The sequence below is a fragment of the Telmatherina bonti genome, assembly GCF_933228915.1.
Source record: "Telmatherina bonti genome assembly, chromosome: 2".
In the NCBI taxonomy this organism is placed as follows: domain Eukaryota; kingdom Metazoa; phylum Chordata; class Actinopteri; order Atheriniformes; family Telmatherinidae; genus Telmatherina; species Telmatherina bonti.
Window position 1 is genome coordinate 27,508,366 of NC_136620.1, and position 23,987 is coordinate 27,532,352.

At 37.5% G+C, this 23,987-nt stretch overlaps 2 protein-coding genes across 2 annotated transcripts; both read right to left on the reverse strand.

Annotated features, from left to right (window-relative positions):
* Positions 1-1,193: 1,193 nt before the first annotated feature.
* LOC306770325 (aquaporin-9-like) lies at positions 1,194-6,464 on the reverse strand (the record flags this gene model as incomplete). The annotated part of the gene is made up of 6 exons (XM_079259183.1): positions 1,194-1,401; positions 2,248-2,465; positions 3,862-3,980; positions 4,187-4,324; positions 6,063-6,189; positions 6,363-6,464. 6 exons carry the CDS (start codon positions 6,462-6,464, stop codon positions 1,194-1,196), a joined length of 912 nt encoding a protein of 303 aa, XP_079115309.1.
* A 481-nt stretch (positions 6,465-6,945) lies between these two features.
* On the reverse strand, positions 6,946-22,732 carry LOC306768810 (cingulin-like protein 1). The gene is made up of 19 exons (XM_079257258.1): positions 22,703-22,732; positions 19,430-20,431; positions 19,240-19,334; positions 17,298-17,403; positions 17,099-17,194; positions 16,850-16,998; positions 15,346-15,487; positions 15,032-15,244; positions 14,735-14,941; positions 14,487-14,591; positions 14,236-14,388; positions 13,847-14,017; positions 13,411-13,563; positions 11,396-11,485; positions 10,011-10,094; positions 8,312-8,436; positions 7,532-7,640; positions 7,291-7,454; positions 6,946-7,201 (listed from the first exon to the last, which is right to left on the reverse strand). Exons 2-19 carry the CDS (start codon positions 20,402-20,404, stop codon positions 7,123-7,125), a joined length of 3,216 nt encoding a protein of 1,071 aa, XP_079113384.1. The 5' UTR covers positions 20,405-20,431; positions 22,703-22,732; the 3' UTR covers positions 6,946-7,122.
* Between the last annotated feature and the right edge of the window lie 1,255 nt (positions 22,733-23,987).

The window sequence follows — 23,987 nt, forward strand, 5'->3', positions numbered from 1 at the left end:
TTTAAAAGAACATGGTGTCCATAATCTGATGGGAAGATTTTTTTTTCCCATCAAACCATCTTCTTTGAAATAATTCTTTGTTTTCAAGAAATTACAACACTTTTACCAATATTTCTTAAAATGGGTAGCATTGTGTTATGACATTCCCCCACTGGATGAATGTTCCTGGTTTAAGTCTTGGATAATCTTAATATTTTATGTGTAACAACATTCCTATTTCAAAAGTTTCATTAAAGTGGAAACTGGCGTCCCTCAAAATCTTTTGAATATCTCAAAACTTAAAGCTGTACGGGAAAAACCCTTCAGTACAGAGCACTCTTGCTGCGAATGTTTAATATTCCCTGTAGTTGAACATTAAAGTCTGAGCAGCCCATGATCAAATAAAGATATCAGCAAACCCATTCACCCATCCAGTTGCATTTTAGCGCAAGAGCATCCATGTTTTCAGCCATACATGCAGAACTGAAATAAGTAGGATATTGCTTAAGAACTTATTTATATAAACTTTAATGCAGATGAACAATGATGAGTAAAATAAATAAAAAAAAGATTAAGATCTGGGAAAGTTCCTTGAGATGTGAAAAAAGGTAAGATTAAAAGAAAAAAAAAATCAACATTTTTTTAAATAGTTAATATAAACAAAATGTTTTCATAATCACTGAGGAAAATGCGACTAAAACTACGAGGACATTTTCATGCACAACTATTAATTCATATTCAGAAAGCCCTCCTTCTATATATACAGAACAATATGTACAACATATATGACGTTCAAAGTAACAAGTTAAAATGTGAAATAAGGAGGTGTGAGAACTTCATGGATTTATGGAGAGCAAAAAGAAAAATCAAAGATTGAAACTTAGGTGAGAGTTCAGTATGTAGGACATATTCCCACTTCACTTACAGTCCTGACCAAAATAATATCTATGCTGTTCCTCTGCTGCAAATTATCTGACATTTTCTAATTCATTTCACTTCTTTCGGACCTGTGGATGTTTTGGTGGCATCAGCACGAGGCTGGAAAGATTGTCTCTGCGGAACAGGAAGTCAACCAGAAATGTAACTACTGCTTATCTTGCTAGTAATGAGAGTACACTGACAATGGGAGCCTGTCCTCACACATGGGAACTGTGCTGGCTGTTCTCCATCTGGTTGACAGTCAAAGCCAGTCAATAGTGTGGGTCAGAGTCTTTCTAACTCATGGCAATCATCTCATATTTGTCCTTCAGACTGCTGTCCTCATCATCTTCTTCCTCCTCCTCCTCTTCATCCTCCTCAGTGGGCTTCTCAGTCTCATCATGGGGATGGTGCAGCTCAATGAGCAGGAAGTAAATGACAGCTGCAACCACGCCCCCCACCATAGGCCCTGCCACTGGAATCCACCACCAGTTGTCAGCAGTGCTGTAAGTTAAATACATCACGGGGAGTCACTCAAGTCACTTGCAATCATTTACAAACATTGACCACATCTGGTTGGTGCATGTGACATTATATAACAACATGTTTACTTTAGTAAGAATCTAAATATAAACACGGTTGTACATATGAAGGATTATAGAAAAAACATGCATATTTAAACAATGACACTTTTAGTCTTTGTCTGGTTTATCTGAGAAAAAAATGCTTTTTATTAACAATTATCAAAAATGAAAAACAAGATTAGCATCCTGTTACTGAGACATCCATGAATGCAACCTAAAGCTTATTAAATTACATGTTAACTTTTGGCCCTGTGATGGACTGGCAAGCTGTCCAGGGTGTACCCTGCCTGTCGCCCAAAGCCAGCTGGGATAGGCTCCAGCTTCCCCGCGACCCTGAATTGGATTAAGCGGTTTAGAAAATGAATGAATGAATGAATGTTAAGTTTTGTCATTGTTACTTTTACTTTGACTTCATTAGCTCAAAAAAATATGCTTACTTATCCAATTATAAGTAAGCATATTTTTTGTATTTTTTTGTAAGTGAATAGTTAGGATGTAATATGAACTGACATTACATGTATGCATTTACTTATGTAAAATGGATGTAAAGAGATGATTTTGAAGATGTAAATACCTTGTATTTCAGGATTGTACTGAAATATTGATGTGCGGTGTAACTTTTTGCAAGTTTTTGTTTTGATATAATTGTGCCGGACCCCAGGAAGAATAGCTGAAGCTTGCTACAGCTAATGTGGATCCTTAATAAACTAAACTAAACTCATATATTTCACATTTAACTATATTTCAATTCCTGATCTCCAGTTACCTGAACACTTCCATCCCCCATCCTGCCACTGCTGTGAAAAGTCGTGGTCCCAGATCTCTGGCAGGGTTCAGAGGGTAGCCACAGTTGAGTCCCATGGACACTCCGATGGCCATGATGATCAGGCCGATGGCCAGAGGCTCCATACCTTTAGGAGCTCCAATGTTTCCACCATCAATGATAGCAAGAATACAAAGAACCAGCATGCCTGTCCCCACCACCTACAAGAAGACACCAGTTCTTGACAGATCAGTGGTAGACTGTAGGGACCTGTTGAGATCATGACAAACCTTTAATCCCTAAAGAATCTGGCCATATTTTCAGAGAACACCTAAAAAGAGACAACATGTACTACTCAACTATAACAGGGTTCATATACATGTTCTCATTGGGACATTTTGTACATCTGAGATTTTATTCCCATTGTCAAAACCTTTGTTTTTATGACTATGCCTGAGTAAATTTATTAATATTTATATTATAATATTTATTTATTAATATTGATTTCACCTTATGTTGCCTTTACGAGTAAGAGCTCGTTTTTTAAGACTTCATTGCTATTTGAGTAAAAGTTGCGAATCTGGGCACTTTTCACACATTTTAATAATAAGCTATGTCAACTGGGCCCAAAGTGCAAAAATTTTCTGAGGGCTGAGTTGTTCCACGTGGAGAAAATTTCCCTCTTCTTATAATACCTGCTTTCTCAGCTTTATTCTGCATTAAACTTCTACAAACTGAGCCCTCCAACTGCAGTCTGCAGGCACTTTTAAATACTCACAGGTATTACATGTGTAAAAGAAATAAACTTAAATTGAACATAAGGAATATAAATAAACCTGAGCATTACTTCTGTTACAGTTTTTGTTGTTGTTGTCATTTTCCCCGATATCACCCTGCTTCACATGTGTTTCTGGCACTGGCCAGGCCAGCATTGTAAATTACAATGTGACTGTATTGTTTTCCCTGGTAAAAATAAAGGTTAACTAAAAAGAAATATATTAAAGAGCTGAATAATGAATTGAGAAAACATCAACATGTCTGTCTGCTGCAGCCTGCAGTTTTTGTTTTTTTTGTGGAATCATAAATTTTAACAAAAATGCTATATATGCTCTGCTTCAATGAAATTTTCCTTGTTGTATGATGGTCACCTTCTAATTGTTAAGGATTTCTTTTTGCCACATTATATTTGATGATGCTCTGACATCAATGAAGTGGATTTCTGGACTGATGATGATTCTGAAATGAACAAACTCAACAAATGTAACTAGTTATAATAGTTTTAATTAATTTGAAAATGCAATAATGGGCTTGACTGTTTATAACTATCACAGTAAGCCTGACATAATTTTGTTTTTCAAAGACAGGCAGGTTATTTTTAGAGTCCTGCACCAACTAAACAGACTGAAAATGGTGTTAAATGTGTCTGACCTTCCCTTGAATGCCAGGAAATGGGTCATTAGACCCAAACCAAGCAAATGATGGGGTGTTCTCAGACTAAATGGGGCAATCAATGCTGCATTAGCCGAGTTTGCCAGATTTTGTGCTATTTAGAGGCTGAATAGTAGCAGCCGTTCACAAAAGAAGGAAGGTCATTGGGTCACAGCAACCAGAACTCACCTGATCAATGAAGCCACCGAGGACTGACAGGTGTCTTGCAGGGTATGAGGCAAAAATGTGACCTGTTGCATTGATTCCTGTCACGGACAGAATTCCACTGGTGAAATCCATGAATGCATCTATGATGAGGACAAACACACATATGAAAGAAAGCAAGGGTGCAGTTTTGTACCTTATAATGATAAGCATGTAGCTAAAGTGTTTTAACTGATACAGCTGAGAGTTGAGTTCCTCCAAGCTTTAGATACACCAAACACATTAACACTTCTGTCGCTACTGTCCATCATTTACACTTACTTAAAAACATAAATAAGAGATAGTTCACCATAGTATAGCCCGAACACTGCAGCCGCTCCTGCAAAAGCACCAAGAAACTGAGCGATGACGTAGAAGGGAAACTTCCAGATTTTCAGTTTGCCCAGAATCACCATGGCCAGAGATACAGCAGGGTTCACATGGCCCCCTGGGACAGAGCACAAAGCACAGAGACAGACAGAGGGGTGCTGTGGGTGTGGGGTGGCTGGCATAATAAGTTCTCCATCATTAGTGAGGCGGTCTCATTTACGAGGGGCAGCAGAAGGGGAGCAGCCCTCAGGGCGTTTCAGGGTCTTATTATGTCTAAGAGCAAAGAGGCAGTGTAAAGTGCAAAAGCCACTGATTGGAAATTTCCCTTAAGAAACACAAATAATCATTTAAGAAATCAGTGTAACAGAATATTCTAATATTTATACTGAACATATGTACTTCAGTCATTGATCAAATTCTACAACATGGTTTGGTGGAAATGACTTAATGTAGTTGGGATTAGGTTGATTTGATGATGCGGATGCACTCCTAATTCCACTGGGATGACTCATGAAGATCCACTTTTACACTGTTAACGTCATATCAGTGTTGCTTGTCTTGTGTCTTAAGCTGTAATATATTAGAATTCGAAGATGTTAGCTGCATTTGATCCAGACTGTGTTAAGATTAGAAGTCAAATATTTCAAAGCACCTGTGAAACCTTTGTGGACAAACAACACTGCAAGGTGGACAATGAAGGCCTATATTTATCCAAAAAGCCTGAGTGTGAGGCTGAGAGGTTTTTATTTGCTCTGTGTTTGGTAAGATTTTCTTTGCAAGCTGCTTTACATGTGGGTTCTTATCCATTTGCTTCTGAATTGTGGGACACTGGAAGTACAAATAAAAATACAAAATATTCTGTCCATTGCATGATGGATGTTTGTATATATAAATATATATATATATGTATACATATATATATATATATATATATATATATATATATATATATATATATATATATATATATATATATATATATATATATATATATATATATATATATATATATATATATATATATATATATATATATATATATACATACATATAAAAAGTTGAATGTTTTAACCAAATCTTTTTCAAAAACAAGATTTTATTATTTGACTTTGCTCATATCTTGTAAGTTGTAAAACTTGCATTAGAAATCTGATTTCACGAAATGCCAACCAGTCCTTTGGTTTGGCATCAGACTGTAGATAGGGCAAGCACTCTCTGTCTGACCGAGTCTGGTCTCTGTCATAGACAGAAGCCTCTGATCAATGCAGTTTGCAGGACATTTATTGCCCAGGGTTATGTACGACCCCAGAGAGGCTGTGCACTGGAGTTAATAAATCAATGCTTAGTGCATATTCATTGAATCTGGGCAGAGAACTGGCACGTTCCTGCTGACACTGGAGCTGTGTGGAGGTAGCACACGAGTATACAGAAAACCATAAAATTTTATTATCCAAGCAGCAAGAAACAAATGTTTCATTACAGCACATACAAGAGAGGTGTGTCAATTTGTTTTATATGCTCTGGTGGAGCATTTTTTTTCTATTAACTGAATTATTATCAATACATAAAAGTGTCTGTAGTGTTAAATAGTAGATTACATGGTAGCAAAGCGGCCCAATATGCAAACTACAAAAAGTTTATAACTACATAATTTAAACTTTTGTTCGACTAATTTGACAGAATACTATCCAGTTAATTTATTCTTCAAAGTTTACTGGCCTGCTCTACATGTGCTGAATGTAAATCATGAAGGTATCAGACACAGGCAGTGAGGATTAGTTCACATTTAACACAGGTTCTGCATTTTTTAATTGCCTGGAATGGCCTGCAGAGGAGCAACGAGAAATCACACTTACCTGACACTCCACCAGCAACATACACAGCCATCATGAGGCCCACAGAGAAGCCGATGTGGACGGTGAGAGGTTCACCCAGGGTGTTTCGACTCAGGACGGTCTGTGCAACCGAGCCACATCCAAATAACTAACAAAAACATAGAACGTATATTTTTAAAATACATCTCTATAAAAGAAGCTCTTGGATAACTTTAAAAAAGTCTTAAAGAACATTACCGAGATTCATCTGTAACTATAAACAACTTCAAATTCTGTACATGCTGCAACATTTATAAAAAGAAATGAGAAAAGGCTACTTACAACCAAGACAAAAGTTCCAAGGAATTCTGCCAGGAATTCCTTGAATATTCCATGTTTCAGAGCACAGTGTTGCCTCATGCTTCTCTTGTTTTGTACTTCCATGTATTGCTGTGCCAGCAACTGTTAAAACTGCCTGGCGTCCAGCTGTGAGAACCTCTGGCGCTTATCAGTCAGATCTCCACCTCTGCATGGCTGCAGCCATTCAGCATAGTCTATCGATCCATCGGAACAGTTCGCTTTCTGCCTCGTTTCATGAAGAGTTTTAAGCAGATGCCAAATAAAAATAGTGACAAATGAGCTTTATATTAATTATATTTCCTTTAGATATAAGTGTTAATATATTTTATGTTTTTTCTTGCTGTTTTTTTATACATTGAATGTTTGTTGTTAAAATGAAACTCTCAAATCAGAAGCAACATTACACATAGGGATTTAATTCAGTTTCAGTTTCTTTCAAAAGGGCTTCAAAAAAGCATTTTAATGCAGTTTATTATCTAATATTACATGTTTATATCAACTTAATTCACACAGTTGCTTAATAATTTACCAAACAAATCAATGTGAGTAAATAAATCTGCTCCAAATGTAGTTACATATATTGCCACAAGAGGTCAGCTTTGGCAAGGCGTAAAATAGGTCAAACTAGAAAAGTCACACCCAAATTAATTTAATCATGCTTTACATCTTCACAGTAGGTCCAACAGTGCTTTATTAAATCCAGAAATGTTTAATTAATCTCATTTAACCACAGTCCAGTCACTCAGTCAGATCCAAAGTCATCCATGTCATCCATATTGTCTTCCACAACTTTAATGACAGGAGGGGATTTCTTCCTACGCCTGATGAAAGAAGAAAATGCAATGTATGTTTTTAAGACTTACACAACACTATCATCCACTGTAACAATATAATAAAAGGAAAAAGTCACCTCATCTCATTCCGCAGAGCACTTAGTTGGCCATGAAGCTGCTCGTTGGCCTCCATCTGCTCATCAACTTCTCTCTGCAGTTTCTTTTTAGCATGCTCCAGACGCTCGATCTCCTCCTCTGCCTCATCCATTTGCCTTTTTGACGTCTTCAGCCTCTGAGTCAACTGCCAAGTCAAAGTGAGACAGATCATTTCATGCACTGAGCTTCTTGATGTTTTTTTCTCTAGATGTAAGTTTGTACCTGGTCTGTCTGGCTCTGCAGGTTGATGCGCTCCTCATCTGCTTGCATCTTCATCTCCTTCACTTTTCGCTCCAGCTTTCGATTTACTTGTTGCAGGTTGTTGTTATCCCTAAGGAGAAAAAGCACAGAGAGGTTGCATCATGGCTCCAGCTTCCTCTTACCAAACTCTCTAAGTCTATTTGAATGAGCAACATTCTCACTTTTACAACCAGGGTAAAAGTCAGATAACTGAGTTAAGCTCTGATAATTATTCTATTCTATTCTATTCTATTCTATTCTATTCTATTCTATTCTATTCTATTCTATTCTATTCTATTCTATTCTTATATAATATATAATAATTCATTCATTCATTTTCCAAACTGCTTATTCCAATTCAGGGTCGCGGGGAAGCTGGAGCCTATCCCAGCCGGCTTTGGGCGACAGGCAGGGTACACCCTGGACAGCTCGCCAGTCCATCGCAGGGCCACACAGAGAGACGAACAACTACACTCATGCTCACACTCACTCCTAGGTATATAATAATTATTATATTATATTATATTATATTATATTATATTATATTATATTATATTATATTATATTATATTATATTATATTATATTATATTATATTATATTATATTATATTATATTATATTATTATCAAGAAATATCTCATTTATTACTTATTTTGCCTTCTAAATAATATCACATACTGACACAAACAGAATCAAATCAAATACCTTTTATGTGAGAAAAGAAGGATTCATAGGATCATGTATGAATGTGTAATGCTCACCTCTCCTCTCCTTGCAGCCTCTCCTCCAGCTCCTGGATGCGGCTGCTCAGTCTGGAGACGACTGAATCCTGGTTGGTCTTCTGTGTTCCTTCCAGATGAGTCACTCTGCTCTTCAGATCTTTATTCTGACAGAGGAAACAAAACACAAAATCTGAGCTACTATATCTTTCATAGCACTGTGCAACTTTGCTTTTTTCACAAGCTGTTTGCTTACTGCCATGCAAGGACACAACAGCAAATGTTGATTCCTCCACTGGCTGCTGTACGGACATTGGGTCCTAAACTCTGTGAAACTTTGCTGGCAATTTTAACTTTTGTTCTCTACAGAAAAGTTGATTTGACTGGAAACTGGAGCAGCAATTGCAGATGAAATGATCAAGAAATATTTTTGCCAATCTACTGGATACAAACACATTTTTTTTCTACCTGCAAATAATCAGAGGGGGTCACAAAATGTATGCCAACACGCCTTCTTACTTTCTTTCTCCATGAATCAGGATTCACATAATCATGTTTCAAGTGTCTTTCTTTACAGTTCTTGGTCACTGAGATGAGGTGGGTTTTGTGGGCTACCAAACAGAACTATGGGTTTTTTTGTCTTGCGCTGCTTGTGTTGCTTGTTCTGAAGGTAAGCAAGGTCGACCTTGCAAGTGGCAGGGAAGGCTTCATCTGACAATTACTTTTCCACCCAGCAGGTCATAAAATGCCAATTCATGATGTGTGGATGAATTTTGCCTAAGTTACTGACATACTGGCTTTAGTTAGTATTTTTCAGAGGTCAACAAACTGTAACAGCTGATATAAATGACAACGAGGAAAAGTATGAGGCTGATATGAAGTTTTGATAAACTAATATAATCATTAACCCCGATTGCAAAATTATGCTCAGCATTTTACCATCTCTGGACGATACTAGAGAGCAGAGGGCTGGGTTGCCATATGTTGGTGTCTGGGGAGCAGTTGAGGGTTAAGGGCCTTTCAGGGGCCAACTATAGTTCACCACTGTTCCCACACCAGGGACTTGAACCTGCATCCTCAAGACCTGTCCAATTTCTAGGCTACCACTCTTCATTGTTATAAATATATTATTATTACAATTAACAATGAATATATAATAAAAACAATGTCAAAAGCCAAGCCAACTTTAATTTATAGACCACTTTCCGACAGCTACTGCTGAAAATAGTGCTGAACATAAAATAATTAATATATTAAAACATAAAACAATAAAACAGAAAACTATAAAACACTAAAATATAAAACAGTAAAACCAGTAAAAACAATAAAAAAAAATACAAGCAATAAAAGCAAACTCATTCTAAGTAAAATAGCAGTGGAAAAAGTGCTGAATAAAGGCAATAAAATGAGGCCATAATTATTTTTTTTTTTAAAAAGTGTGAACATAGGAGAAAAGGTATGAAAACATGGTGTAAAAATCATAAACCAGATCTGTGATTAATGGTGGCCTCTAGTATTGAAGTTCTTTGTTGCCTCAAAATGATTCCTTTGCCAAAGCTGGACTTTGGTAGACATATACTTTGTTTTTTATTGTCTCTTTTTCAGGCAGACCCTATAAAAACCAACCTGGATGAATTGTACGAGGCTTGACAGAGAAGCAGAGCATGGCTGAACTAACACCAGCTACTGTGACCAGAGTGGCCTTTGCTTTTTGTCCAGTGTTACAGTCAGGGATCATTACCTGTCTCTCCAGGCTCAGCTTGTCACACTCCAGTTCCTGCCTGACTGCTCGCTCCTGCAACAGTTCATTCCTCATCTGGTCCACCTTTGACACACAAACCTGATTTTAGTTTTCACCTCTAATAAATTTGTAACATTATTTAGTAAGTTGACAAAATATAGAATTTGGACTTTAAACCACAATGAGTCCCCCAATGTGACTACTTGAAGCTTATAATAGGGGTCCAGTTTTCAAACAAAAAACAGGCGATGAACCAAATATGGACCGGTCTTTTATTGCTTACATCGGCTAAACAAGAAGATGTACAGCAGGAAAACAAAGAAAGAAGAAAAACCATCCCAGCATTCTAAGTAGTCCAATAGGAAGAAACAAACTGAATGAAGAAATAAATTTATCTGTATAGTGAAAGTTCCTAATAAGAATTTGATTTGAATTCAGTGATAAAAGTTGTATTTTTATCTTTTTTTTTATTTATATAAGATAAAGATGGATTAGTTCTAAACTTGCTAATCCCAAATCAGCAGTCCTTCACACACGATGCCAAATCTGTTAAATTTTTGTCTTTTTTTTCCCCAGGTAGTTCTGTTTTTATTATAGGTGGTAAAGACCTGCATATGGATGAAGATTGGGATGAGGTTTGACTATTTATGGTTAAGTTGATGGTCATCTTAAAACATTACACAAGCATTTTGAAGAAAATCCCAATCAGCAAGCCTTAGGAGATACAACGAATTCTCAGTTTCTTAGTGCCAACTTCTAACCATGTAGCTTAATTATAAGAAAGCTGTTGATATGTTTTCCCTTCTATACTGTCTGAAAACATGACTGTATGTTATTAAAAAGAGCAGTAGACCTGGTGACATGTTCAGCTGAACTCTTAACTCCACAGGAAATAATGTCTGGTTTGAATGGTCACATAAGATCTAAGGATTTTCATTGCTAATAACATCCAGAGGCCCAGTGAAGGGAGTGTGAATGGCTTTATTTTGTCTCTCCACTGCACACAAAACCTTGTTGTGTCAATTAGTCTGGACTGCTTTGTTCCAAAGAATGGTGGCCTATTTTACATGGACACTGAAAATGTGAGTCTGTCTTTATAACGTCGGAGCTAAAGCTTGACAAACTCTATCATGGTTAATTCCAAGTGAATGGAAGTACTACAAAGTAAAAAGGTTCACAGCCAGGTTGGAAACACCAATCAGCAGCCTTCATTGTCTGAAGGGAAGTCTGACAACTTGGCTCTCCATCTGCTTATGATGAAAACAGATGTAGGGCCGAACCTTCATAATGGGGACAACATTAGTTACATGACTGAGAGGAGACATTTTTTAATATAGGGAAACACCAAATAACAAAGGCAAGAAGGCATGAAGGACTGAACCCACCTGTTCTTTGGTTTTGTCTAGGCGCTCCATCAGACGGTCAGCACTGCTGCGTTCATCATTGAGATCTTCTTCAAGATGACCGATGCGCCCCTGAGAAGAGAGGCACATGACGAATTTCACATGGCGTTGTACTCTGATGTTCAGCAATACAGAGGACATGATGAAGTTGTGGTTTTCAAACTAAGTCTAATTACAGAAAGAGAATAAGTTGGTAACAGTGTATAGAAAACTACTGAGAGAAGTATTACTAGGGTTATTGTATACATATACACATACATTTACATATACATATACACATACATATACATATACATATACATATACATATATATTCCTTTACTTTGTGTTGCAGTAAGTGACAGGAAAGTGATGGTGGGGAGAAAGAGGATCTCTGAGAACACCCAGACAGGTCTGATAACTTTTTCCAGTAAACATGGGCTTCCTCAGCTGATAGGCAGTATCAACAATGAGTATGCGGTTGTGTAATGTTTTGTCATCAGCAGAACAAACACTGCTGAGCTGTGAGACGTCGTTTCCAGCACTGCTACAGTTCACAGGAACAGTACAAGCATCTGAACAGAAAACAAAGAAAGATGCTGTATTTGAGGTATTACTGACTATGGTTGGTGGTAGAGCGGGAGAACAAATGAATTATGTTAAATCTGACAGAAGGTTCGTTGGATGAACTATTATGTATTGATGGTGTTGTAATGTGTCTGAACAACTCAAATTAGTTTTAATTGCAGGTTAAACAGCTTTATACTCCTCCTGAAAAAGTTTATAACAATTTTTATACCTAAGTGGGATTAGTGGGAACTAAGTGGGAAATAAAGTAAAAAAAAGTTTCATGTGAACAATCGTGCTCAGTATTGTGTGATGAAATGGACAAATGCTTATAAAACCAGCTCAAAATGAAAGGTTCAGCACAATGCTATAAGACTTAGTCAGTCAGAATATTGTCAACCTAATAATGCACTATAAAAAATCAATGTATCGAATCTTTATATTAAGTACTGAGATATGTATTTATAGCTGTTATTCATAGATTTGCATAGGTCTGCAAAGCTTTTTCATTTTTCTTCATTTCTCCACTATTACACTGTTTATTGTTCTGCACACGCTTGTACTCATTCATACACACAGTGATATACACACTGGGGAAAATGTTGGATTCAGGGTTTTGCCTAAAGACATATGAGAAATGTGGAGTTCAAACCACTAGAAACAGACACCTTAACAACGTGGTAATCTCTAAACAGATTTAAAACAAAAAAATATATATATTATTGTACCCTAGATATGATTGTACTTTTTCCACATTTACGTATTCAGTATGATCAAAATAATGCTGTTTACTAGTTTTATTAACTACAGATTGTCCGAATGTACAGTTTAATCAGAAGAGTGAATATATTAATACTATTCCCGATACAACTTACAATGCCACTGTGGGCAAATTTTAATATTCAGTAGTCCACTGAAGGATCAGATGTGTGATCTATCATTTGGTTTTAGGAATTATCTGTTCACACTTCAGAAATCAGAAATCTTTCCTGTTTTCAGGATAATGGCAGGGGGTCAATAATAATAAGAAAAATCACAATTACACCTGCAAGTGAATGTTGTATGAATCTGTGTAAAACTTAATAAACACCAAATTATAGTCAAAATATACATGTTTAATGATTAGGTCACACCATAGTGAACCCTTAGTTAATCTTGATAATCTGTGTACAATTTACTCTGTGAGCACCCATAAGGAGGTCAGTGTATCGATAGATAGTAGGAGATAAATTTTTATACATTTTCTTACCTATTTTAAATTTACAGTCTAAACCATGTATAAAATGTTTTTAAATTGCATTAAGTAGTTTAAAATAAGTTTTTTTTGTGGTAGCCTTTCAGAAAACAAACAAGAAAAAAACAGCGATAGTGTTGATTTTTTTTAAAATTCATTTTTGTGACACTATATTTATGTTTATGTCATTAATAATATTCATTTAATATATTAATACCTCCATGAGTTTGACCTGCCGCTCTCGCTCCTCCATCACAGCTTCGTTCCTCTCTTCCAGCTCCTTCACCCTCTGCTCCAGCTGCCGCCCCCTCATCTGGGCCTCCTGCTGCTCCCTGCGACACCGCTGCAGATCCTCCTCCAGAGGAAGCAGCTGACCAGACAACAGAACAGAAATGAAGCAAGTAGATCAGGTTGCACACATTGATATCAGGAATCGGTGAATCAGCCAGTTAATTTCTGTGCTCTCTATTGGTTATATTTAATAATTTCTTTCCACAATTTTGACAGCTTTTCAAAAAAGCCCTTGGTTAGAGGTCCCCTTTAATAAACAATAAAAAATAAGTATTTTTCAAACTATGGTGGCTTATTATGTTATGAATGTCTGAGACAGCACAAACTTTTTGCCTATCAAGTGGAGATGACGAGCACCACACCTCTTCCTGCAATTTTTTGGCTGCCTGTCTGGATTTCTCCAGCTCTGCTCCCTTTTCCTGCAGCTGTCTCCGCAGCTCAGCCAACTCCCTCTGACTCCTCTCTTTGGCCTCATCGACCTGGTTCTGAAGTATGTCTGTAGACGCCTCACACTCCTCCAAAATGTTATTCATCTGACCAAGGAGATAAGCAGAAGGTTCAGATAAGTAGATGTCTCTGGATACATGGACATACATGGGGGATTAAAGGAGCCATGTAAGCATACAAATGATGCTTCTTCTGATCTCATGTCTGAATGTCTGTTAAAGAAAACAGATTTTCAGGCCTCTTTTAGTTCCAGAAATATGCAGAAGTCTCCGAAATGAATAAAAAGACATTTTCAACAGGTTACCTTCCTCTGAAGTTGCTCCATGGCCCTATCCTGCAGCCTCCTCTCATCCTCTAGCTCAGTTTTTGTTTTCCACAGCTCCTCAATTTGTTTCCTCTCATCCTTGAGCTTCTCTTTTAGCTCTCGGTGCTCGTGGTTTAGTTTGGAGAGCTTACTCTAAAAATAAAAGAACATTTGAGCCTCCAAAGCTAAACCATATGCCGTAACTACGAGTCATTTTATGCTGTTTGTTCAGCACAATTATGTCTTGTTACCTGCACATCTTCCAAACGTGAAAGCAAAGACTGGTTAGACTGGGAAATCTCCTCTTCGTTCCTCCTCACATCTTTCAACATCTCCTCCACTTGTTGCTTCTCCCTCTGAGAGCAGAGGGGGACAAAGGATTTGAGAAAGCAGTTTTATCTGTGAGATAAATTCTGATTGAAAGCATCCCAAAACAATGAATGAAATATTTTGCTCTTGTTGTTTCTCCATCTGTACCCGCCCACTTCTTTTTCCCCACCTCCAGCTGCTTCACTTTCTGCTCCATCAGTCTCTCTGTGGTTTTAGATTCCTGGATCGCCTGACTCAGTTGATCCACCTTGCTGTTGAGCTCTCGTACCCTTCCTCTCAGCTGATCTCTCTCCTGGCTCAGCTCCTTTAGCTGGATCTTAGCTGCACCTCTCTCCTCCTCTGCTTCAACCTTCTCCTGACCCAGCAGAGCACTGCTCTATGAGACAGGATGATGAAGCAAATGATCAAAGACAAAATAAAATGCATTATGACAGTCTCAAATCCAGAGCAGACTTTTTTCGTTTACCTCTTTGGCAAGCTCTAAATCGTTTAGCAGTTTTTCAAGCTCCTGTTCATATTCTTCCTTCAAAGCAGCCATGTATTTATCATGGGTCTCCATCTCCTCTTTAAATGCCCCCTTAAGGGCACTGAGCTCCCTCTCTGTGTGGTGCAACACCTCCTCTTGCTCCTCTTTCACCTGTAGCATCTCCTGAAAGTCCATACGTAGCTGTGCCAAATCCTGAAAAGCATCCATCCAACAAACCATCACAAGTCAGTTATGAAAAATTCCCAATATGCTACTGATTTAGGAATATTTCTGGTTCATGTGGTTATATTTACCCGAAGAAGGACTTCTTTCTCTGTATTTATCACCTCTCCCTTCTTGGCTTGGTCTAACTCATCATGCATCTCAGAAAGCTGCTGCTTAAGGTCTTTCATCTCTGCCTTAGATCTTTCTTTCTCAGTCTTCATCTGAGTCAGCCTAACCATATGGCACAAAAGACATATTTTAGCGCAGCATTTAAGATTTTTGAGAGAACATTGCTTACCCTTCTTGACAGATTTTTAAAAAAAGATGCTCAATAGGACTAAATAGAGAAAAAAAACATAGCTGCACATTTGATTTAAAAATCTATTGCATCTTAATCTGCTGTAAGTAAAGCAACATTAATCAGATCACAATTCACCTGAATGACCAAGTGGTATGAGCTTAGTTAAGAGTAGTGGAACATACCACTGAGTTAACATGCATGATACTCTGTTACGTTTTGGATTTTATATTTGTTTGCGTTATATAAAAAAAATATATGTATTCAACCGGACTTACTTTATTTTCACAGGAATTATTTAAAAAGGATGTCAATTTTTTTTTCTTACTTTCTGTCATACATATACACAAATTCACTGTTGAGCTACAAAATGCAGCCAAACTTTCAAAGAATTAGGTTAATATATGCAGATTGAACCCCGATGAGACAAAATTGGAATCTTCATACTGCTTTGAAAACTTTTTCTATTGTTAGTTGTTTAAACTGGGTTGTTTACAATAATTATTGAACAAAGGGGCCAAATAATAATGAACTAGGAATTGTGCAAAGTGAATGGAGAGGGACGCAGAATTACAATGTAACGCAGAGTTATAATTGTTGTTGTTAAATAGTTGTTGTTATTAACAGTAATTGTTTTTATTTAAAGGAAAATTTTTGTCAATTTTGAGAATATAACCAATTTGCTTTATCGAGTAAAATGTTCACATCAGAGAAGCTGTCAGATGCTAGCTTAGCTCAGTTTAGCATAGCTTAGCTAGCTAGCTATATTGCATTATATACAGTATGTTATTATTGTCATTAGATACACAGTTAACAAGGTTTTGTCCAAATAATAAAAAGTCAGCACCTCTAAAGCTACACACTAAATAAAATTTATTTGATATACACACAAAGCATATGCGTCAAATTCAGGAGAAGTCCTTTTTTTTTTTTAAAAAAAGAAGAAATAACCAGAGGCTAACTATCTTATGTTGTCTCCAGTCTTTCTTCTATGCCAATTCAACCAGAAATCTGCCCTTTTTCATATTTACAATACAGCTGTAAAAACAACAACCTTCTTATCAGGCTTAGAAAAGAATAAGCAATATGCTGCTGCTGTGACCAGATTGTTTTAATCTGCAATTAATTTACAAAAAAGTATATTTTTTAAGTCCAGCAGTTTAAGTTGCTGGTCATTTATGTCATTTATATCAGCTCTGTGCCTCCAAGGTATAATTGCACCTGTTTCCGTTTGTATCTTCTCTAAGCTGTGCTTTGCTTTTAAAATGTGCTGAAAATGAAGTTCACACCCTTACTCTTGTTTGGTAGACAGAAGGTCTGCCTCAATTTCATTCAGCTTGTCCCTGAGTTTGTTGATCTCTGACTGACTTTTGGTCAATTCCACCAGAAGTTTCTTCTTCTCAGTCCTTGCCTTTTCAAACGCTTTGGCTAAAGTCATTTCATTCTGCACAACACAAGAATAACAAAAAGCAACATTATCCATCACAGAAGCAGGAAGTGAGTTTTTCTAAGCTGAATCAGCAGGATGGGGAATTACACCACACCTTTATCTCAATTTCCAGTTTTTGTTTTAAGTGGAACACTTCTTTTTCCAGAGCTACTTGCTTCTCTTGCAGTAGCTTTGTCTCTGTTGCATATACCTGCATATTTGAAAAGATAACAAACATTGAAAAACACAGCATCATCAGGATGTTAAGACAAAATCATAAACTGAGCAGTGGTAACGAATGGCAGACATCTCACTTTCTCCTCTTCATCCACACTCTCAGCAGTCCTCCATTTGAGCTTGCTGATCTTCGTTATCAACAAGCTGACTTTTCTTTGGATAGTAGAGTCATCATCAGTTGTCCTAAGAACAACAAAAAGAAATATTGGTTGCCGTCATGTTGAGGGTACTGTTGTGAAAACTAGTGAAGAGAGAGGGTGTAACAATGAGACTAAATTTCAGCAGCTGCCAAGTAAAAATGCAAGGCAGTGTTAGATTTCTTAGCATTGTGAACATGTTCTAGTTTTGTTATTTGGAAAAGAGGCTCTCGTTTGGCTTGTCTTACTAGTGCAGCAGATAACAGCTCTGTATCAGCATATTTTTCATGTCATAAATACAGGCGCGGGATGATGTTTGTTCCATGTGAAGGAGCTATTTTATCTCTGAAAACATGTTCATGCTCTGCATACCTGACTACTGTGTGATAGAGTACACACAGCTGGAACAGCAACCTGACTTTGACGGCTCTACATTACCACACCACAGAACACAAGCAAAAGTTCTTAAAACTTTGTTTACCATTATCTAGGGTGACGTCTACTTGAGCAGTAATTCTTCTAGCAAATGTTGATTATTTTGTGCACACAGATGACGATGTGTGTCATTCAGTTAGTCTTTACAAACAGTTTAAACTTTGAGATGTGGGTGAATTTCCTCACAGCAACTACCATCTTTAGGTGAACTGCCACAATACAATAAGATTAAAGCTATTACTTTGATTTGGATATAACTAAACATTTCACTAATTCTTCTGTGCCAGAATAAATTGTGTGCTGACTGTTGTCTTATTCTTTTTTAAGATTCAGTTTTAAGACAAATTTTATTGTTTCAGATGCAGCAAAAAAGGCCGAAACCATGACACTACCACCAGTGATTTCCTTCATTTTTCCATAGAGGAAATTTTCTGACTGTGGATTGAGTCAAAACTGTTTAAGGATGTTTTAAAAGTTTCACAGCCATTTGAATGTCGAAAACGGTCACTAACATTTTTTTAAAATAGTCCACAGTATTTTGTAACCTTATATGTACATGCTCTGTCAAGCACTATAAACAATTTCTTATTCACACAAATATTCCTACAACCCTTTCTATGCACATGAAATGACATGTTGAAAAACCTTTGGAGTAGAGGTTAAATATCTTGACAAAGGACACTTTGATGCATGGTGGGGTGGGGAAATGACCCGTTGATCTTCACTCTGGAAGGCAGCTTTTCTTTTAGCATGATAAAATGTTTTGAGATCAGACTTTGAGCTGGCCCTGCGATGGACTGGCGACCTGTCCAGGGTGTACCCTGCCTCTCGTCCAGTGATTGCTGGAATAGGCTCCAGCTTCCTCACGACCCTGAATTGGACTAAGCGGTTGAGAAAATGGAATGGACTTTCAGAGTCGTGTTCTTTAAATAAAGCCTGTTGCAAACTCACACCTGATGGTCATGCAATTTACTGCAAAGCACTTATTCTAATTTCATGTTCAAATTAGCACTGAAGCCAAGAGATTTACAGACTTTATTTTTAATTTGGAAGTTAATGATACTTTTTTTCTTTATTAAATATTCACTTTAACATCTGTTCTATGTCTAAGCACCTGTTTTTTCAAAAAATATTAAATAAAAGCTCTCGAACTTGTCATATTAAGAGCTTTAAATAGGCTCGTAGGTGTTTTTTCTTTACATATTTGCACAATGTCAGGATATTTGTTCTTCCCTGTTTGCAGCTTCTATGCTCAAAAGCAATGCAAATAAAGTTTTTATGCTAAGTTCGTCTTGCTTTATATTTATTGAACAAGTAAAACCTTCCACCTTCTTCCAAGGTACTCAACTAAAGCGATAACAGAAGATCTGAGGCACCCTCTAAACACACACTCGTGTTGCACCAGGTCTTAGTGAGATTGAAGTGCATAAAGCTGAAGGACACCTACCCATCCTTCAGGAGAGTGAACAGTATTTGCTTTGTTGTGTCTTCCATTGGATTTGCCGAGAGCTCTTGCCGTCCTTTTAGCAGATCAGGAGTGACCTGGTTAAGAAACAGCTAATTAGTACCCTTTATGAATGAATTGCCTTAAAATTTAAGAAAAGAAATCAGCTGTGCCCCAAGACAAAATTCTCTACCTGTGTGTCTCTCTCTTCAGATTCAGGAGATTGACCGGCACTTGGCTTAGAGATAGAAGTTTGTTCTCTTGTGTGAGATGGTTTTGCAACCTGTTGTGATGCTGTTTCTTTCCTGTGTTGTTCTTTAAACAATGTGCTTGGTTGCCTCTCCTCTCCCTTTCTTGTCAAAGGGGTTTCTCCACTCAGGAGTCGAGCCCTGGCCGAACCAGGAGGATATAACCCACCGGAGGACTGGGACCCGCTTGCCTTCAGAGATGATGCTCTGCTGGATGATGATGACAAGGAGGAGTCTGATGTTTGACTGCTGTCCACACTGCGTGGCCGCCGACATGCCTCTGGGTCCAGTCGTTTCCTTGGACCCCTTCCCCTCTGCAAGCTGCTGTTGAACTGGCTAATCAGCTTCCCTACAGACATGATGGAATCTGTTTCAACTGAGTTTGGGGACTGTGCAGGAATATACCCACCTGAAGGAGGTGTCTTGTTTTGGATCACCTCAGCTTGATCTACTTCTAGGCCATCAGCTGGCAAAGGAAGCCTAGGTCTGGCTTTATGAGTAGTATGGGTTCTCTCAGATGGAAGGCCAGTGTGCAGCTGCCCAGGCTCAGAAGTTAAGGCAGTTTGAGCAGCAGTGTTGAGGTTTAGGTTATTACCTTCAGGGTCATAAGGTCTCAGAATCTCTGGGTGTTTCTGATAATGAAACAAAGAGGAGTTCCCAGTCTGCTGTGTCTCTGATGGCAACTCCACAGACCTCCGAGCTATGCCCGGGTTGTACCCAGCCTGGTGAGTTATGACTGAAATATCCTTGTGGCTCTCCTGACCAGAACTGTTCAGAACCACATAAGGTTGACCTTTGATGCCCTGAACCAGCACCCTCACTCCAAACAGGTTGTCCTGGCTGCCTTTGGAACTGTGCTGCATCATGTAGCTTTTCTGTATCCGTACATCGGGAGAGCTGCTCAGTCTGTGAGAATCCATCCGGCTTGGTCTGTATTCACATATAATCTAGGAAAAACACAGATAAGCACGTTAAAAGAAAACTGACTCTCCATGGGAAAGTTAATTGAAAACTGATGCATCAGGGTGGTAAAGCCAAATACGCTGTATACAAAACAGTGGATCAGGTCAGAACTCCAGTGTGCATGGTGACAGACATCCTGGGAGCTCCTCTCACAGCTGCACTCAGCCAACATAAAGAATAAACGGGCACTGGGCAGAGCCTGATATTGCTGTGCAATGAAACAGCCCCTTCAGTGTGCCAATGACAGGGCACTATTGTGCATCCCGAGCTGAACCAACTGCATGACGACTACAACTGGTCGGGGTCGTCAAGGTGTCGTCACCCACTTCACGGTGTGACACTTGAGGAAAATGTTTGTCAACAAATACACTATTGTGAGACAGAAATACCCGAACACAAGTGGTGTTGTGTAGTAAACAATATGGTATCATGGTAAAAATCCCATCCAGTGCAAGGCCACTGTAATTAAGAACATCACGGTGAGTTCAGGTTTACAATAAGCTAGAGTTAAAGTTTTTGATAACTTTTTTTTTCATCATAACTAACTATGGGTTAATGTTTAAATGATTCATTATAAGCCCTTTGTTAGTAACACCACTGTGTTGCCAGGATATTTAAAATCCCTCCTCACAAGTTACTTTAGTTCATAGCAAAAATCTGATTATAAAACTATAAAGTTTGTCAAATTATGATGTTTTAACCTCATGCATTTCTGTTGGTTTTATTTCAGATCATGTGATTGTTATGTTACGTTAACTTTGCAAACAGAAAAGATCCAAAGAGTCAAATTCGGGAAACAAGATAAACAAATCCATCATTTTTAAACTGGACACTGTACCACCTGCTTGTCTTGTGATCAGTTTTAAAATGTGTGTGTTCATAATACAACTTATTGGTAATAGATGGTCATAAAGCTGAAGCTTTTTGTTAGATTACCAGTCAAAAGTTTAGACACATTTTGCATTCCATCCAATAGGAAAGTTTGTCCAAACCTTTGACTGGTCGTGTAAATCCCATACCATAAACTGTGACCTGAAAACATGTAGAAGTGAAAAAGAAACACCATTTGTAGAGTTTTTGTTGTTGTTGTTGTTTTGGGATTCCTATCGAGGAGGGTTTTCTACCCTAAGCTCTTCTCATTCCTTGCCTTGCACTCTCTTGGCTGGACCTCCCCACAGACTCCTCCCTCACCAATTTCTCCAAAATATCAAGCCAGCTATTTGGACAGCAAGCTTGCAATGTCTTGAACAGCATCACAAACCATATCTGAAGCTTAAATACAATTTAGAATTCCTTTTCGAGCATAGTATCATTATTTACCATTTTATTTTTTAACTTAACTCCAATTATTTTCAGACTTAATATCAATAACTGTAGTTTTCAAGTACTTTTTGATCAGGATAAAGCAACTAAACTTATTAGATTTTGAGAAAGCTCTGGCTTTGACTGAAACAGTTAATAGACAACATATCTTTGTAAGAAAGGTAGCCTGCAGTCCCTCACTCCAACAATAAGTCCGCCTCCCTGAAAGAATGGGACTATTTTGCAACATCATTTTATTCTGTATATGAAAGTTACCATAATATATTTGATGTGACACTGGATAAATACTTCTTCTTCCAAATTCGTTGTCACTTTTCATGTGCAATTAACATAATTATTATAGGTCAGCATCATTGATTTAACTGAGCTGCCAGGTTATACAATCCGTTTTGTTCTTGTAACTTATTTATATTGGACCGGTGTTCATAGGCTGCTACTAGTTTTCTTGCACAAAGGAAAATGTTCATCTGAATAAGCTGTAACTTAAAAAATATATCCTGGAAAAATAAAGTTGTTACAAGCAGCTTTGAGCAGACTGATGATGCAAACACATTATAAAGCCTTTTCAACGTTTAATTTACTGTTTACTGTTTAATATGTTGCCCATTTGTGGTATTGTGAAGACTTTATTCCTGTGAAGGTAAATTGAGTGTGGGCTGTAAATTCACTGTCAACAAGTTTTCTTTCCCTTTTATTGTCTGTCAAATATTACATTAGCTTTGCCTCGCCCCAAAAAATATGCTCCAACTAATGGAAAACATAGGCTGTCGAAAATGATGTTGTAGCGTTGAATGTGGGAGGAAACGGAAGGCAGAAGTAGAGCCCTGAAAAGGTTGAAGAAAAGTCCCTGAACGCCCCGCTGATCGGATGATAAATCGCTTAAAACTTACCCACTCTGAGCGGATCTTTACTTTAATCGATCAGAAACTTACCCGCTGTTGGGGTCCAGTATGATCGGTGAGTCTTCTTCCTCTGTCCGATCAGACTGTCCTGCCGGACACGATCATCCTGCCTCGCGCAGTGAGGCGTTCACTACCCGCTCTGTCATCATATGACTCTTTCTAAGCGCCTATATCAACTCAAAGGAAGCCAGTAAGAATAATAACATCATTAGCATAATAAATGCAATAGTAATCCATTTAAATCTTGTGCAGGTTGGGAATCTGAACAATTGGACTTCGAGAAGAATGAAGGCTGTTGAGAGCAAGAAAACATTTAGTAGTTTAAAACAAGTTCTGTAATATGTCTTTATTAAAGTTAACTTTAAGGAAAGCATACTTCGGCTTCGTGTTCAGATTGTGTCCTTTTAAATAATCTTTTTTTTTGTTAATATTCAAATTATCATTATATATATATATATATATATATATATATATATTCCATCTCATCTTATGTGGAAAAACTGACACAAACCTTAGATGGCCGAATTAGATGTTTGGGGGTTTTTTATAACATCATCAATTTGTTGCCTCACATTTGTCTTTGAAAACTCTGACAGAATGAAAATCTCATGTTAAAGTTGGATTGGGACACTAAAAAGAAATCTTGTATAGAAATACTCGTGTATCAGAACATTAGACAAGATCATCTGTTTCTGAGTAGGACTTTCAGCTCGGTCATGTCTAAGGAAAGACAATACAATATGTTAAAATATGTGATATTGTATTTAACAAAAACGACACCAAAATCAGAAGCAAAAGGTCTAGTGACACATTACTCCACAAAAGTTGTGAAAATAAGACGTATTTTACTTCTCAATTGCATCTTATTAACAAATGTTTTAGAATTTTGCCAATGTGATGCAGCCACTTGTGTTTTGAAAGAAAACAAAACAACAAAAAAATGAACTTATAAGCAGTTGTTGCTGTTCATACATTTGGGGGAGGGTTATTTGAAGACTATCCACATGCAGATTCAGAAAAATTCCCAATTTATCCAAGAGAGCAGCAAGTCTTTGCCTTAAGGTCAGACAATCCTCAGAGAAATTTTAAAATGATACATCTCGGACTCCTTATGCCCTATCATGTTAAGTGTTGGAATTTATGATTTAACAATCAGAAAATGACTGAACAATAATGTACTGTTTGGGGGGGTTGACAGACAAAAAGTGTTGGGTTTTTTTTTGCTCTGAACAGAACACAACAGCATGGCTTTAAGTTTGCAAAGATGCATTTGAACCACCTACAAGAGTTCTGGGACAATTTCCTTCAGTCGGAA

What these genes read in the sequence shown, in the direction of transcription:
- LOC306768810 (XM_079257258.1), bottom strand. Translation starts at nt 20,404, where the DNA reads ATGGATTCTCACAGACTGAGCAGCTCTCCCGATGTACGGATACAGAAA. An exon ending in AACTGGAAATTGAGATAAAG is followed by an intron (nt 16,999 to 17,098) that starts GTGTGGTGTAAT and finishes TGTGTTGTGCAG; the next exon opens with AATGAAATGACTTTAGCCAA. An exon ending in ATTTAGAGCTTGCCAAAGAG is followed by an intron (nt 14,942 to 15,031) that starts GTAAACGAAAAA and finishes CCTGTCTCATAG; the next exon opens with AGCAGTGCTCTGCTGGGTCA.